We start from the raw sequence: 17710 nt of genomic DNA on the forward strand, positions 1-17710 counted from the left end.
TCACCTCAGCCTCCCAAAGGCACGGGATTACAGGCTGAGCCACCGAGCCCGGCTTTTTTTACATTTTATTTGACACATACCCATCGTTAATCTCTTTCCCTCTAGAGTCTGATGAGAGGCATCATCTTATCTAAAAAACTAACAAAGCCACCTTCACTATAACCACCAACCACCTTACACCCCCCATGTCCTTAGCAAAACTTCTGAAAAAAAGCCTTCTATACTTGTTACCTTTACTCCCTCAGTTTATATCTTCAGTCTATATTTGCAAGGCTTGTAGTCTCACCATTTCTTTTCTTTTCTTTTTCTTGTTTTTTTTTTTTTGAGATGGAGTCTCACTCTGTCGCCCAGGCTGGAGTGCAGTGGCATGCTCACATCTACTGCAGCCTGGACCTCCTGGGCTCAGGTGATCCTTCTGCCTCAACCTTCCAAGTAGCTGGAACTACAGGTGCTGCCACCATACCCTGCTGATTTTTTTATTTATTGTAAAGACAAGGTCTCACCAAGTTTTCCAGGCTGTTCTTGAGCCCCTGGACTCTGGCGAACCTTTCACACCTCACCCTCCCAAATGCTAGATTACAAGATTGAGCCACCATGCCCAGCCTATCCTCACCATTTCAAGACTACACTGTTCGAGGTCAATACTGAGATCCATGCTTCTAAAGTGATAATCACATCTCCTTTACTAGTTTCCATTGTTTGACCTCTTACATTAGGAGTGCCCTGCAGTTCCATCCTTTGCTTCCTTCTCACCTCCATTTACACAGTCACAATGTACACAGTCCCTAAACTACTTCATCCAGTATCACTGCTTGAAAGCCTTCTATAGACCGCTGGCTCTTGTGAACTTTCCAGGTTCATATTTCCCACTGCCTATGTGATCTCTCCATATGGAAAACTAATAGTTGAGGGTTAGCACTGCTGAGCTATTATATCTCGTCTATATCATAGCCAATCTAGTTTCTCTAGTTAAAAAAATAATCTAGGAATCACCCTTGATTCCATTTTCTTTTCTTTACCGCTCCCATCAGGAAGTCCCACCCATCTTACCTTCAAACTATCCCAAAGCAAACTATCACCAGCTGCACCGCTGCTTCCCTAGTCTGCAATCCCCCATCAATTCTACCTCGAGATTACCACCATCTCCTAATTTGTGTCCTTGCTTCCAAGTGTGCCCCTATAATCCACTCTCCACAAAGCAGAGGTCTTTTCAAAATGTATAGTAGATCAAGTCATTTATCTCCTTAACCATCCCTGCTCTGTGATTTCCCACTGCTTTTAGAATAAAATTTAACTGGGTGCAGTGATTCACACTTGTAATCCCAGCACTTTGGGAGGCTGAGGCAAGAGGATTGCCCGCAACACAGGTTAGAGACCAGCCTGGGCAACTTGGCGAGACCTCATTCTCTACAATAAATTAAAAAATTAGCCGGGCATGGTGGTGCATGCCTATCATTCCAGCTACCTGGAAGGCTGAGGCAGAAGGATCACCGGAGCCCAGCAGGTCGAGGCTGCAGTAGCCATAATATGCCACTACACTCCAGCCTGAGTGACGGAGTGAGACTCACTGAAAAATACATACATACATAAGTAAAAATTCATTCTCAAATCAGGCATGGTGGCATAAGCCTATATAGTCCCAGCTACTTGGGAGACTGAGGCAGGTAAATCACTTGAGCCCAGAAATGAGGCCAGCCTGGGCAACATAGTGAGCCCCAGCTATTAAATAAAAAAGAAATTATTTACCTGACTTACAAAAGCCTTAAATCATCTGGTCTTCGCTGTGCCTTCCAGCCTCATTAACCACTCTCCCTTGACACTCCTACCACATTGGCTTTTCTCTTCACCAAATTCATCAAGCTTGTTCCTGTACTAGGGTTTTGCCTGACTTCACATTCAGGTCTTAGCTGAAAATGTGTGCTCAGGAAGGGTCTTTCCTAACTACCCAATCTAAAGTAGTCTTCAGACACTCTGTCTCATATCCCTCAAGTCTCTGTATAGCATTTTTTTTTTTTTAGAAACAGGGTCTCTCTCTGCTGAACAGGCTGGAGTGCAGTGGCACAATAGCTCACTGCAGCCTCAAACTCTTGACCTCAAGTGATCCTCCTGACTCAGCCTCCCAAAGTACTGAGATTACAGGCGTCAGCCACTAAGCCTAGCCAGTATTTACCTTTTATAATTTGTACATTATATAATGTAAGTTCCATAAAACTTTGTCTATCTTGTTCCCCATCTAGAATGTTCATGGCAAACAACAGGTGCTCAGTAAATATTTGTGGAAAAAAGGAATGGATGAATGGCATATTTTTTGTTTGTTTTTGAGTCGGAGTCTCATTCTCACCCAGGCTGCAGTGCAGTGGCATGCTCACAGCCACTGCAGCCTCTACCTGCTGGGCTCAGACGATCCCTCTGCCTCAGCCTTCCAAGTAGCTGGAACTACAGGCGCATACCACCATACCCAGCTTATTTATTTATTTTTGTTTTTGTTTTTTTTTTGAGTTGGAGTCTCACTCTGTCACCCAGGCTGGAGGGCAGTGGCATGCTCCTGGCCACCGCAGCCTCGGCCTGCTGGGCTCCAGTGATCCTTCCACCTCAGCCTTCCGAGTAGCTAGAATTACAGGCACGCGCAATCACGCCCAGCTTATTTATTTATTTTTTTGATTTATTGTGGAGATGAGGTCTTGCCAAGTTGCCCAGGCGGGTCTTGAACCCGCGTGCTCAGGCAGTCCACTCACCTCAGCCTCCCAAAGGCGCGGGATTACAGGCTGAGCCACCGAGCCCAGCTTAATTTATTTATTTTTTGAGTTGGGGTCTAAATCTGTCATCCAGGCTAGAGTACAGTGGTATGATCACAGCTCACCGCAGCCTCAAACTCCTGGGCCCAGACAATCCTTCCACTTCAGCTTCCTAAGTAGCTGGGACTACACGCATGCACCACCATGCCAACATTATTTTGTTAGAAACAGAGTTTTGCAGCCGGGCTCGGTGGCTCAGCCTGTAATCCTGCGCTTTGGGAGGCTGAGGTGAGTGGACTGCCTGAGCACGCGGGTTCAAGACCCGCCTGGGCAACTTGGCAAGACCTCATCTCTACAATAAATCAAAAAATTAGCCGGGCGTGGTAGCACACGCCTGTAATTCCAGCTACTTGGAAGGCTGAGGCAGAAGCATCGCCGGAGCCCAACAGGTCGAGGCTGCAGTGGCCGGTAGCATGCCACTGCACTCCAGTCTGGGCAACAAAGTGAGACTCCAACTCAAAAAAAAAAAAGAAAGAAACAGGGTTTTGCTATGTTGACCAGGCTAGTCTCAAACTTCTGAGCTCAGCTAGGCACGGTAGCTCAAGTCTATAAACACCCAGCACTGTGGGAGGCTGAGGTGAGAGGATTGCCTGAGTTCAGGGATTTGAGACCAGCCTGGGCAACTTGGTAAGACCTCACCCCTACAGTAAATCAAATTAGCCAGGCATGGTAGCGCACGCTTGTAGTTCCAGCTACCTGGAAGGCCGAGGTGGAAGGATCGCCTGAGCCCAGGAGGTGGAGGCTGCCATGGTCGTGAGTGTGCCACTACTTTCCAGCCTGGGCAACAGACTCCAACTCAAAAAAAAAAAAAGAAAAAAAAACTTCTGAGCTCAAGCAATTCTCCCACCTTGGCCTTCCAAAGTGTTGGGATTATAGGTGTGACACCAATCATTTGCAGATCAAAAAGAATGGGCTTTCCCACCTTCTTACCACCTGAAAGCTGAGGCTACACTGTTCCTTAGGACCTAGTTCCAACAAAATAGACAAGAAAGATAGCTGCACCAGAGAGAAAATCAGCTACTTCTGGAAGATGATTAGATCCAAAATCTTTTTTCTTCTTCTTTTTTGAGTTGGAGTCTCTGTCGCCCAGACTGGAGGGCAGTGGCCGCTCCTGGCCACCGCAGCCTCGACCTGCTGGGCTCCGACAATCCTTCCGCCTCAGCCTTCCAAGTAGCTGGAACTACAGGCGTGAGCTACCACACCCGGCTAATTTTTTGATTTATTGTAGAGATGAGGTCTCACCAAGTTGCCCAGGCGGGTCTTGAACCCGCGGGCTCAGGCAATCCACTCACCTCAGTCTCCGAAAGCGTGGGATTACAGGCTGAGCCACACCGAGCCTGGTCATAATCTTTTTTTCTTTTTTTATGTTGGAGTCTCACTCCATTGCCCAGGCTGGAGTGCAGTGGCACATTCACAGGTTGCTGGGCTCCAGCTATTCTTCTGCCTCAGCCTTCCAAGTAGCCAGAACTACAGGCACATGTTACCATGCCTGGCTAATTTTTGATTTATTGTAGAGACGAGGTCTCACCAAGTTGCCTGGGCTGGTCGCGAACCCGCGGGCTCAGGCAATCCACTTGCCTCGGCCTTCCAGAGTGCTGGGATTATAAACTGAGCCACTGAACCCAGCCTGATCTGAAATCTTATCCCAAGATTTTCACTAGCCTTTTCAACTCCCCACAGTAAACTCAGCACTGATAACAGATTTACCATCTATCTACCTAAGTACAGAGGAAAGGGGAAGCATCATAAAAATTCACTGTCTTGGCTCACAGGTAGGTTGTTTTCCTGCCCTTTAAGTATTTTAGCAATAAATGATTCCAACAATGTTCCTATAATGCTCAGAGGAAAGAAGTACATTTAAAAAAATTACACCAACTTATGTAGTATGGTAAAAATATTTATTAAAATAAAAAATTTTTAAGTTTGAACTTTTTTGGAAGGAGTCCCTCTATTTAACGTTCATCCTGGATAAATGAAATAGCCAGTATTATATACAGAATACAAAGCAGTGATTTTAAAAACCACATAGCACAGTGAAAGAAATGAAATTCTCCAGCGGCTCAGAAAATTCAAAGTGGCAACTCAGGTGATCTAAGAAACCAATTACAGTCTCATGGTTTTCCTTTGGGTTCAAGATTAGAAGAGTCAGGTTACCACTACCTGCTCTTAGAGGTAGAACACATGCTTTCTACTAGCCCACAGTTTACTGATCAGCTGGCCTCAATAGATTCTTGTATCTCAGCCAAGCTGCCTCTGGTGATGGCCAGATCTCTACATCCCAGGCAGCAAGGTGTTCTGCTGATCTCTACTTAAGGTCCATGAACCGGATATCCATGATGAGAAGAAAGTTCTTAGGCAGTGGGCGAGGGGCTGGAGACAGGACAGTAAACACTTGATGCTCTAGGTCCACGCTGGTCACCACAATGAAGCCAGCCACACTTGTCTCGGAAAGGTTCTCCTCTGTACCCTCAGCAGTGCTAACACTCAGTAGATGGTGCACCATATCACGGCCAGGGGTGACAGGTACTAATTTAAGCTGATTGTCCTCCTGAGACATGCCCAAAGGCAAACAGGAGTCTGGGATGGTGGGTGCCCCAACTTTGTAGATTTTCACATCTGAAAATTTGACATTGAAGGCATGGGGATAGAAACAGCCTCGGAATCCATAGAAATACTCACGAATACGCTCATCCCTACATTCCCGCCGGAAGTCCTTGGAGCGCTCCACCACACCCCCTGATTTAGGAAGCAGCACAGTGCGTACAAAGTGGGGCAGGTCCCGTTTCAATTCATTGTACAGTCGTTCTTGATCCAGAACCACGACCACATCCACCTCAAAAGCTGAGGCTGCATGCACCAGGGCCTGATAACCAGAGCCCTTGACCCAGCCACAGGTGTTAATAACACAGCCAGACACAGAGGCCCTTCGGTTCACCTCACACCTTTGATTGAACACATCTGCTAAACGGGATGTAATCTGCAAAAGAAAGGACCAAGGTAAGAACAACAGCAGCAAAAACAGACAAACCTGTGGCTATTTTGTCCCTCTTTAGAATGAGCGGTTTAGATACAAGAAAAATGGCATTTTCAATTGCTGTGGTTTTGACCTCATAACGTGGATTTAATTATGTTGCTTCTTCTGTCTCCTGTTTTATATCCTTAGTGGCAATCTAATACATTACCAAGAACAGATTCACAGAAATGTTTAACAATCTGAGGTTGACATATTCAAAATTGCCTTTTCTGAAAGAATGTGGCAGGAATACCACCTGAGAGGAAAACAAACCACAGGCAGTTTTAACGAGCAAACTATCCTACAGCTTTCTACCCTGATAGCAAGTGATCCCTCCATTCTACCTTGCTCTGGCTCTCACCTTATTATAAAGCTTGATGTTGGTGCCAGGAGTGGTGGAACCAAAATGATAAACCAGAGGGGCCTGGATAGAGAAACCCTCTTCAACATCTGCAGGCCGTTCAATGTACAGGGCCCCCATGGTACCAGGGATGGACACAGAGCCCTGGCCCACATCCAGCTCCACATAGGTGGGACGGCGGCCCAAACGCACTGCATAGTTGAGCAGCAGGCGACACACTGTGGACTTGCCCACGTCGGTGGGGCCCACCACCATCACTCGGGGGCCTCGTTCTTCTTCCTTTTCTGCTTGCCTCCGCATCTGCTCCAAGGCCGTGTGAGTGTTGAGGTAAAGCAACATAGGTGTGTCCTTGGAGACGTAAGCCACCTCGGTACGGCCACTCAGTTGCACAGAACAGCCATGCCAAGTGAAAACAGCCACCTTGGCACCAGCATCAAAGGTGAATTTCTTGTTTCGGGTCAGCTCCGTGCCAAAGATCTCTGCCATGCCAGCCAACAACTCCAGCTGAACTGACTGAGAAGCTTCCACCTCAAAGCGAAGTTCTGTTTCTCGCTCTAGTTCGAATTTAGTCGTTGGCTTCTTGTCATCGCCAGCCTCCTCTCCCATCTTTTCTGTGTAGCTGCTGTCACTAGAACACAAATATCAGACCCAATCATAAGTCAGTCCTCAAATCCTCCAACGGGTGTTTCCCTCTACCTTGCTTTAATTTTCTCCGTATTTATCACCATTGTTTCACTGTATATTTGTTTCTTATCTGTCTCCCCCAGAGGATGAAAAGGTTGGGTATTTTTGCTTGTTACCATATCTCTAGTGCCTACAACAGACAAACTACAGGCACCTCAGTGAATACGCTGAGTGAATACAGGTAAAGGTCTCAGACAGAGAGGAAAACTATACCCACAGACTGACAATAGACTTGATTGTATCACCTTCGTCCTTCCCTTCATCACTCTATGGGTAAACTCCAGACTTAAGAATGTAATACGTGTCCCCCACCTAAACCTTCTTAGTCAACAAGAAAAGGCATCTGCAATATGGAAGCAAAGCAGGGGACACCGGGTTTGAACTTAGACAACATCCTAAGTCCCGTCTCGGCAACTATTGGTAGTATTTTTAGACAACCTCTTAACCTCACTGAACCCTTGAAGCTGTCAACGAGACAGCTACACTTCCTCACATACAGGATTGTCCCGGAGATAAACAAGAACTGTGGAAGTTTTTGAAAAAAGTACTTCGTACACTAGAAAACGACAAGGAAAGGGGAAGAATTCTTTTCCATCCGGGACTGCAGCTCTGGGTACATTTGTCCCATCCTCCCCAGACACCGAAATCTGCCCAGGCCTCGAAGGAAGCGACAGTCGCGTGCCTGAGCTTATCTCACCTGAACAGCCACGAGCCCAACCGGCAAACCCAGAAGTCCCCCCCAGCAGGACCCAAACCAGAGCACGAGCGAGGCTCAGCCAGGCGCACGCCGGAAACAAACACGGCTCCGCGCTTGCGCACTAAAAGGCGACGCGGTCGCGCGATGTGTCTTGGGATGTGTAGTTTTGCAGTCGGTCCGCCGCTCAGCCTTCGGGGAGTTGTAGTCAAGGATTGTTTGGCTCACGACGCCAGAGGTGGGCGGGGCGGCGACCGTCATTGTCCGCAAAGCCGGCGGGAGGGGGTTAGAGGGCGTGGCGGTCACGCCCCCTCGGGGGCCGGGACACGCCGAGGGACCCAATTTCGTCGGTCAGCGTTGGTGGAGCGATCTCTCCCCGGTGTTCGTGCTCCCCTACAGCCCAGGAAGGGAAGCATATCCAGGAAGGGAGGGGAGGACTCACTCTCTGGGTCCCAGCGTGGCCTGGACCTGAAGCCAGGAAGCGGGGCAATGAACAAAACCTCGTTTGGGGCAGGAGAAGACCAACGGGTGGGGAAAGCGGAGGAAAACAGACTGTCGGAGGCTGCGCTGAAGCCGTCATTCTCCACCTGACAGTGCTGGGCACATAGAAGGCATTTTTAAAAAAAAGTCTTGCCGGGCTCGGTGGCTCAGCCTGTAATCCCGCGCCCTGGGGAGGCTGAGGTGAGCTGAGTGCCTGAGCCCGCGGGTTCGAGACCCGCCTGGGCAGCGAGACCTCATCTCTACCATAAATCCAAAAATCAGCCGGGCGTGGGAGCGCGCGCCTGTAATTCCGGCTACTCGGAAGGCTGAGGCGGCAGGATCGCCGGAGCCCAGCAGGTCGAGGCTGCGGTGGCCGGGTGACAGAGTGAGACTGGGTGACCGAGTGAGACTCCGACTCAAGCAAAAAACCAAAAAACCAAAAAAAAAAGTCTTTAATAAAAGAATAGCCGGGCGCAGTGGCTCAAGGTCTGTAATCCCAGCATTTTGGGCCGAGGCGAGAGGAATGCCTGAGCCCTCGAGTTCGAGACCAGCCTGGGAAACATAGTGAGACCTTCTCTCTACAATAGATTAAAAAAAAAAAAAAAAGCCGGGCGTGGTGGCCCGCACCTGTAGTTCCAGGTACTTGGAAGGCTGAAGCGGAAAGATCGTCTGAACTCAGCAGGTCGAGGCTGCGGTGGCCGTGAGCGTCCCACTGCACTCCAGCCTGGGCGACACAGTGAGACTTCGATTCAAAAATAAAATAAAAATCCCATTATTTCTGCCATTTTTCTTATAAGTCAGTCATTACCCAACAACCCCTAAGTGGGAATTTTTGTTGAGGGCTCTTGTTTCCCTCCCTAAATCTCTGATACATATCCAAGGTCAGTCATTTACCCCACCCCACCCTCCAGCCAACAGATTCGGCTACGTCTATAATCCTCTTCTCACGAACTTGGACTTTGGGATCTTGCATTATTTGCTGTGCCACTACTCCCGGTGTGACTTTGAGCGAATCACAGGCTTCATCTCTCTGAGATCGTTTTTTGTCTGTAAAATAGGGATAATAACAGTACTTCTTAAAATTGTTTTTGCAGATTGGAGGGATTTGCCCATAAAGCACCTAAGCACAATGCCTGTAACAGAAAATATCTGATGTTATTTTTCAAGTATTTATTAGAGTGTGGGGGGACCCTGTAGTAACACCATGTATTCGTACGATACTTAACATTTTTCAAAGCCCTTTCAGGTATCTTCTTTCACAGTCATCCTGTAAAGTCAGCTTTATTAACTCCGATTTCAGATGGGGAAGGAGACTAAGATAGGTGAAAGGACTTACCTAAACAGTCACAAATAATTAGATAATAATTAGCCAGGCTCGGTGGCTCAGCCTGTAATCCCGCGCCTTTGGGAGGCTGAGGTGAGTGGATTGCCTGAGCCCAGGGGTTCGAGACCCGCCTGGGCAGCGAGACCTCATCTCTACAATAAATAAAATAAAAAAAAAAAAATCAGCCGGGCATGGTAGCGCATACCTGTAATTCCAGCTACCCGGAAGGCTGAGGCAGAAGGAGTGGCCACTGCACTCCAGTCTGGGCAACCGAGTGAGACTCCAACTCAATAATAATAATAATAATAATTAATAATAATAATTAGAGTTAGGACTCAAACCCAGAATTCTGGAGTCTGAGCTCAATTATAGTAATAGCAAACAGTTACATAGTGTTAGATTCTAGGTACTATTCTATGGGCTTTCCAGGTGTAAATTTATTTAACCCTTGCAAGAATCCTGTGCAGTAGGTACCATAATTGTCATCCCCACTTTGCAGGCGAGTACTTTCTTCAGTCCAGCTCACATGGTTAAGTCATATTGAGGAGCCTGGGAAGATTTTCTGGTTTGCTTTTCTCTTCCTGGCCCTACGTAGCAGGCGCTCTCCAAACATTGCCATCCTTACTTGTCTCTTCTCACGGTTTTTTTGGATGTTTTGCTTCAATTATTTCACTCATTCAACATGCATGTATTGGCTTTTCAATTAACTATTGGCTGTCCCCTCATCTTTCACCATTCTTCAGAACTTCAGTTCTACTTGCCATTGTTCTCCCTGGGTGAGCTCATCCTTTCGGTTTCCCAGATCCTTCGCCTCCACATTCTCTTCCTTGAGGCAGTTTCTCCCAATTACCTGAAGGTCATCCTTATTTGGATACTGTATAACCACCTCAAGCTGAACTTAGAAGAACCCCCTCCCTCCCTTTAGACTGCTCTCCATTTTACTTCATAAACACAGAGTGAGTCAGGGTACATCGGAGACATGTGCTTGCCTACACACTTTTTCCTCCCTTTTAATCTTTCACCAAGCATGCCTGCCATCCCCACCCCAAATCTAAATAACACCGTCCTCATATGTTCTCATTCTCCTCCCCTGCTAGTCCTTGATTATTTGCTTCCTGAGTTGATTTAAATTCACAGGTATTCTTTTTACTTCCAAACTTTCAGTTCATGCCCTCAAAACTAATCATCTTCATTTTCCCACTTCTCGTTTCAACAGTCACACTTCAAAATCTTCCTCTACTTATACTTCCTTTCTCATCTGCTGCCCAGACAAGAACACTTATCTCTTTTTTCTTTTTTGTGTGTGGGAGTCTCACTGTGTCACCCAGACTGGAGTGCAGTGGCCGCTCCCGGCCACCGCAGCCTCGACCTGCTGGACTCCGGTGATCCTTCCACCTCAGCCTTCCAAGTAGCTGGAACTACAGGTGCGCTACCATGCCCGGCTGATTTTTGATTTATTGTAGAGATGAGGTCTCGCCAAGTTGCCCAGGCGGGTCTCGAACCCGCAGGCTCAGGCAATCCACTCACCTCAGCCTCCCAAAAGCAAGAGATTACAGGCTGAGCCACCGAGCCTGGCTTCTCTTTTTTCTTGACCTAGCTTTTCTTGTGGGTTCCAAATCGTTGATACTATCCTCCCAAGATACCCATGTTGTATTTCCAAAATTTACATTAAACCCCAGAATCCTCCCTGATGAAATATTTTGAATTCCTTTTTATTTTCATACTCAACTGGCAGAGTCTCCCATGATCCACATTTCCCTGTCTTAACTTTTTTCCCTTTTTACCTGTGAGAAGAAAAACAAACCAACCACAAGCACTGCTTTCTAGAAAGTCCCTCTCTTTGTCTCACTTCATTTTTCTGAATGTTAGCCTCTGTTCGAAATGGGGGTTTTTGTTTTAGGGGATATGTTCTGTGTCCACATACTTTAGTGACATGCACAGGACAGTGTTGTATGAGAAACAGTCTGAGTCAAATGAAATTTAACTGGAAACTGATAGACAAATAGCCATGGAAGACACACTTTTGGCACATGTCTCTCGAGATATCAGAATTTAATAATAAATCCGCCTTGGGTTGAGGGCCAATACGTTGAGGATGTCGATTCGAAATAACACTAACTACTGTTTACTAAGTGCCTATCATGTACCAGGCACTTTTTAGGCATTTAAATGTTACCTCACTTTAGTCCACATCTCCATGAGGTAAATATTATTAGCATCATCTAACAGAAAAGGAAACTGAGGAACAAAGAAGAGCAGCAATGTGCCTGGTGGTTCACAGTGAGTAATTGGCAGAGCTTAGATTCCAACTCAGTCTGAGACCAAAGCCAGCACTTGGCCCATGCCTGAAGATGCAACTTAGCTGTTGTTTTGTGAACATCTTTCTGCAAGGGTCTAACACTAGGCACCGCCATCCTGGGATATAGAGGTGAAGTTCCCAGGGGACCTGCCTTGTAAAGTTTACAGCCCCATAGAGAATCTTAGGGAATGTAGGAGTCTGTATTCGTGAAGCACAGGTAATTGAGAGGCAGTCAATAAGAGGTTTGTCATATTTAGTCTATGACTCCTTCAGGGCTATTAAACTGAAGCTTTGAGGTTTGAAATTACCCAGTATAAGTTTGGGGGCACAGTTTGCCATCCATGACAATTAGTACATTCGCCTTTTCCCTGCTTCAGGGCTGGTATCCAAGCTGAAAGAGAAAAATGTATCATCTTGGATGTGTGTGTGCCGCCTCCCTTTTTCATCCATCTCTTGCTTCACCAGCCTTGCCACCTCCTTTTCTCCAGCCCTGCCACCCTTACTCCATCCTTGCCCAGCCCTGTCCTTCCCCCAGGTTCCTTCCACCTCCCTGGGCACACCGCCTCCCTCCTTAACAACCTGCCTCTCCTCTCGCCCACCGCCACGCCCAGTCCTTCCGCCCGGACTCCCCGGCATCACTCCCCCAGCGCGTCCCTCGATGCCTGCCCCCTCCCTTCCTCCCGACCCGCCTCCTGTGTCTCCCAGCCCTGCTCTGACGTGGGAGGTGAGGGGGGGTGGGGGGATGGATGACTCACAGTGTTATGATGCAGTTCCACAACACACAGCCACATTCACCCACAGATCGAGGTACAGAACGAGAGACAACCTCTGGCCCCCCAGCAGCTGGCCAGCTTTGCAGCCCCATTCTTGAGCCCCCGACTACCCGCCCCTGCCCCATCCCCTTCCCAATTGAAGGAGCGGAAAGAGAAGAGAGAAGAGTGAGCAGAGAGATTGAGAGAGAGAGAGAGAGAGAGAGAGAGAGATAGACGGAGATCTCTGGAGCAGACCTCAAGGTGAGGGGGCAGCCCTTCTCCAAATGAATTTTTTTCCCTTTTGCAAATTTCCTCCTCCTGCTGCGTGTTGCTTTCTCCCCTTTGCAAAAGCATTATTCATCCACCCTTTGTCCTCCCTTCCCCCTCCCCGCTGCCTCCGCTCCGCTCTCTCGGCTCCTTCATCCCTCTCCAAGCTCTGACGACTCCTGCACTTATTTCCCGGCAACTTTGGCTGCACCATCAGGCATCACTGTTTATTGTTTTGCGGCTGGTGCAGACCCCCAAAGTCCGCCCTGGGAGCTGGCTGTGCTGCGAATTATTTGGACCATACCATACCCAGGATGCCAGCCTGGGGGGGGGCTGAAACCTCAGAGCAGATGAGAAAAGCCATTGTGAGCAGGTGTCTCCCCCACCCCCCCACCCCCGTTTTTTTCCCCTCCTGGAGAGGCACGGAATTTGCACCTGGTTCCTGAAGCCTCTGCCTGGGCGCCTCTGCTATCAGTTGTCAGTCCCCCCACCAGCCCTCCCTCTCCCCCCCCCCACAGTCCAAGCTCCCTTTCACTTTGGGGGAACATCCTCTCCCCGGCACTCGGCTTGCCTTTGTTTTTTCCCCAGTCATTTGCCCAACTTGCTTCTTCCCGCGATCTGAGATGGGGAAGAAATGACCCCTGCTCCCCCCACCCCACTCCCCAGGATTCTCTGGTCTTCTGTGCAGCCTCTGCTGTGCAGCCTCTGCTTGGCTAGACGGGGAAGCAGGGGAGAGGGAGGGGAGGCATGACGAACCGAGGCTGGGGAAGGAGCCCAATATCGGGGACCTGAGCCACCCCCTGTTCCCTCAGCCCCTTGAAGGAGGTGTTTCAAGGTGGTGCGTGTCAGAGGGGAACTTGCAGGCAAAGTTGAAGGCAGACTTGTGAAGTGGACGCGGAACGGTGGTCACCTAGTGAGAAAGGCCTGTCTCCTGCGGCTGGAGCCAATGTCACCCTGAACTCAGCCCACAGTGTCTTCCCGGGCTGGACAAGGGGAGAGGACCTGACACGAAGATGGTCTCTATGGGGGGTTTGCGGAGAGACTGCCTGGCGGCCTTGGGAGAGAGTGGAGCAGCCGGGGTGCTTGTGGCCACCGCAGAGGACAGGATGAGGAGAGCCCGTGTGCCCTGACTAGCGGGAACCAGCACTGCCTCTTCTCTACTCAGTGGTCTGGCATTGCCAGAGCACCCAGCTGGCATCTCTGAACCAGACTTAGGCTGAACGGGCCAGGCCAGAAGGCCCCATGCAGAAGGCAGCAGCTCACCTGCTTATCGGAGCCAGCAGGGGACACCTCCCTTCTTATCCTCTGTCTCCAGCACCCCCAACCGCGCTGAGGCTGGTGCGTGGGCAGATGCCAACACCTTTCTCAAGATCCCTAATCAGAACCCAGCAATTACCGCATCTTCAGTCACCCACAGAGTCACTGCTGTTTGTCCCTGCCTCTGGGAGAAGGTAGAAGGAAATATTTTCTGCTTCAGGCCCCAAGCACATCCTTTAAAAATGAGAGACTCTTTCTGCCCCGCCCCCCCCATCCATTGTGGCCCTGGGCTTTTACTGTACCATACTGCCCTGCCCTGTTACTCATTTGCCTTTGGCACCAGCTATCAGATTTGACTGAAGGAAAGGTATTTTCTGCCAAAGTCTTTAACTGAGGGATAAGGCAACACTCAATAAAGAATAATTGAGAAAGAGAGAGTGTGTGTGTGTGAGAGAGAGAGACCAAGCGAGGCAGGGAAGACAGCCAGGTGCTTCTTCTGATTGGGGAACAGGTGGCCACACATGTGAGGTCTTTGGAGCCAGAGGAGACATCCATAAAGTTCTAGTGAACAGTCCGAGTGTAAGAGACTGGCCCCAGGAAAGGGCTGAGGCAGGCTGTGTGTACTTGCAGGCATGCTCCTCTTCCCTCACCTACAGAATGTATAAAAGACCAATTGTATTGCAAACAAAGGCTGAGAAAGAGAAACCTCCAGGCATCCCCAACTTTTCAAAGGCCCTGAGCCCCAGAGACACGATGCCTACCAATGCCTGCACTAAGCAGAGCCTCACGAAACAGCTGAAAACCAAGGAGAGGGCACTTGCAGATGATATTGCTCCCATGGCAGCGTCTGTGCCCGCGGGCTGCTCTCTGTGGAAAATGGTGGAGCCTGCTGCCGCCCCAGGAGACAGAGACACCGGCTCCCTGGCTGTGGCGCCAGAAACCCGGAACCACTGCCGGGCTTGCCAGAGTAGGATGGGAATCCAGGAGATGGGGAGACAAGGCCACTGGATGCTGGGGGGTGGGGACTTGATGGTGATGGAGGAGGTAGGGGCAAGGGCTGAGCCCTTTCTCCTATTTCCCCTCGGGAGGGGACCCTGTGAGGTCACAGCTCTCCTGATGCACCTTCCCCTCTTCCCAGGTGACTTCTATTTCTATCTGGTTCTCGTCTGGGGGGGCCCTAGCCGGGCAGCCCCCCCACATCCTTCCTGCCCTGAAACACGGCTCTAGCCAACTTGCTCCGCTGCTTCACCTGCGACCGTCTGTGTGGGGGCTGCACGGCGCCAGCCCCTCCTGCCCGCCAGGGCATTGTCCTCCAGCCAGTCATGCCCAGCTGTGACCCTGGCCCGGGCCCCACCTGCCTCCCTACCAAGACTTTCCGCAGCTACCTGCCCCGCTGCCACCGAACTTACAGCTGTGTGCACTGCCGTGCACACTTGGCCAAACACGATGAGCTTATTTCCAAGGTATGCTGGGGGGGAGAACCTGCCACTCACCTCCTTTCTCCCAAGCATGACAGGGGTGGGGGGATGCAGCAAAGTCCCTCCTCTCTCCCCCATGCCCCTGCGGGGACCCAGGCAGGGCAGCTGAGGACTTCCTGGCAGTCACTGTCTGTCTTGTGTCTCCACAGTCCTTCCAAGGGAGCCATGGCCGAGCCTACCTGTTTAACTCTGTGTAAGTCTACCTTTTTCCTTGTGCATGTGCCTGTGTGTATGTATGTGAATACTCTTCCTCTGGCAAAGAGGTTCAGAAAATCAATCTGCTGTTCTCTTGTGGGGAGTCTGGGCAGAACTGAAATCATAGCGTTCTTTTTCATAACTGAAAAAGAAGGCCCAGACACTAGCTATAAAGGGGTGGACTGCCAAAGGCACGGGCTGACAGTTCTCTCCAGATGGATGTTCCTTTGGGATGTTTGGGGGCTGGACTGACAGAGTGACCCCACTGGGTCCTGGGTCCTTCCTGTTTCCCGAGACAGGGTCAACGTGGGTTGCGGCCCAGCAGAACAGCGTCTCCTGCTCACGGGCCTCCACTCGGTAGCCGACATTTTCTGCGAGAGCTGCAAAACCACACTGGGCTGGAAATATGTAAGTATCGGAAGAGGGTCACCCTCTTCCGTGGACAACCGCTGAGGCCCTCCAAGCCACAGTGACCACACGTCAGAACTTTGCATGATCTGAAGAAGGAAGAGGGAGCTGGTTAAGGGGGTTGGGCCAGGTGGGGGACCCTCGGGGTAGTGAGGTCCAGAGGGGAGCTGCTCTGTTCTACAGTCATTGCTTCCCTCTCCGCCAGGAACAAGCTTTTGAGACGAGCCAGAAATACAAGGAAGGGAAGTACATCATTGAAATGTCACACATGGTGAAGGACAACGGCTGGGACTGAGGGGCTCAGGCAGGCTGTGCCCTTCCACCGCATGCCCCACCCTCCCCTCACCTGCCCCTGGCCCTGCCAAGCAGTCTATACCAGCATGAGTACTGCCCCACCCCTGGGGAAAACCAGGCTCCAACCAACACCCCATCCCTCCCCCGCCTCCACCACATCACTACCAGGCCCCTATTGGAACAGGGGTCTGGGGGTGCCCCAGGGGTGTTAAGGCTCAGGAGTGCGCAGCAGTCAGGGAGTGACAGAGCTGGGGAAGAGGGATGGTCGTGGGTCATTCTGTTCCCAAGGTCCTGAAAAGCCGAGGCGATAGCAGGGCACAGGTTCAGGCAGAGAGGGCCGCGAGAGGCATGTTTTTGCCCTCACCTCTTTTTGAGTGAACAGGACACACCTTGGGTCATGGGGCTGGGTAGTCCTGGGCCACAGAATAACAGATGAGAAAAGGCTTGGGCTGGAGTGAAATTTTGGCCTCAGATGCCAGGAGAGACCAGAGTCTCTCAGGGTGAACAGTTTCCCACCCCCATCTGTAGGAGAAAGGACTCGGGGGTGGAAGAAAAACTCAAATCCCAGGCCGTGGGAAATAAAGGAATCACAGGGGTTTCCATTTCACTCCACTTGTTAGTTTATCTTGGCACTAAAGAGGCACTTTCGAGTATCTAACCTTTGCCATTGGGTGGGGTGGGGCAAGCTGTCCCCGAACAGCCCCCCACCCCCAGCTGGCTGTTTCCAGAGTGAGCAGTCTTTGTGGGCGGTCTCGCGGCCCCAGCCACTGCTTCCTGGGACCCAGTACCCTGGAGGGGAGGTGGAGAAGCAGCTCTTCGGGTCCAGTCTTTCCCGTGGCTGCCACCAGCGAACGAAACTTTTGTATGATACATAAAGTGTTTGGGTTTATTTTTAATAAAAAGGGAAAAAGCAACTATGAGGCACTCTGTCCTCTCAGTTTCTTTCCCCGTGCATGTACCATAAACGTCCCCATCTCTCTCCTCTCTTTCTCTCTCACACACACACACACACACACACACACACACACACACACACACACGGGGTGGGGATGGGAACCTGCATTTTTAGGCCACCAGGGGGCAGCAGCAGCCTCATCTGTGGCACGTGCCACTGAGCTTTTACCAGGGGATATTCAGGTGAGGTTTCGCTTAGCAAGAGTGATGGGTTTTGTGAGCTGTATTCCAGAGCATTCAAAACAGTTCATGTCTGCAGGAGCCCTTGACAATGAGTCTATTTTTGCCTGGATCCAGGATTGGGCAACTGGAAGAGGCTCGTCCCAGAACAAGGGTTTTCTAGGGTCCCATTGCTTTTCTGCCTGCTTCTGTTGTTTTGGTCAACTCATGGACACACTTAAAGCTAAAGGGAAAACTGTGCTGCCCTGGCAGTTGGTAAGAGGTGAAATAAAACA

General features: G+C 50.1%; 2 protein-coding genes across 4 annotated transcripts; one reads left to right on the top strand and one right to left on the bottom strand.

Moving 5' to 3' along the window:
• Positions 1-4679: 4679 nt before the first annotated feature.
• Positions 4680-7615, bottom strand: CLP1 (cleavage and polyadenylation factor I subunit 1). The gene is made up of 3 exons (XM_008055492.1): positions 7551-7615; positions 6170-6797; positions 4680-5772 (listed from the first exon to the last, which is right to left on the bottom strand). The coding sequence occupies exons 2-3, from the start codon at positions 6773-6775 to the stop codon at positions 5101-5103; spliced, it is 1278 nt and encodes a 425-aa protein (XP_008053683.1). The 5' UTR covers positions 6776-6797; positions 7551-7615; the 3' UTR covers positions 4680-5100.
• A 4790-nt stretch (positions 7616-12405) lies between these two features.
• Positions 12406-17266, top strand: YPEL4 (yippee like 4). Of its 3 annotated transcripts, XM_008055495.1 has the most exons (6): positions 12544-12663; positions 13985-14120; positions 15065-15389; positions 15554-15597; positions 15899-16007; positions 16213-17266. In XM_008055495.1, exons 3-6 carry the CDS (start codon positions 15249-15251, stop codon positions 16300-16302), a joined length of 384 nt encoding a protein of 127 aa, XP_008053686.1. In that variant the 5' UTR covers positions 12544-12663; positions 13985-14120; positions 15065-15248; the 3' UTR covers positions 16303-17266. The 3 variants fall into 3 exon arrangements, 2 of the variants coding, with proteins under 2 accessions (XP_008053685.1, XP_008053686.1); XM_008055494.1 differs by lacking the exon at positions 13985-14120 and having other exon boundaries at positions 12406-12663; XR_002481828.1 differs by lacking the exons at positions 13985-14120; positions 15899-16007; positions 16213-17266 and having other exon boundaries at positions 12414-12663; positions 15554-15621.
• Positions 17267-17710: the final 444 nt, after the last annotated feature.

Source organism: Carlito syrichta, unplaced genomic scaffold (assembly GCF_000164805.1).
Source record: "Carlito syrichta isolate Samal-C Ts95f unplaced genomic scaffold, Tarsius_syrichta-2.0.1 Scaffold301866, whole genome shotgun sequence".
NCBI lineage: Eukaryota > Metazoa > Chordata > Mammalia > Primates > Tarsiidae > Carlito > Carlito syrichta.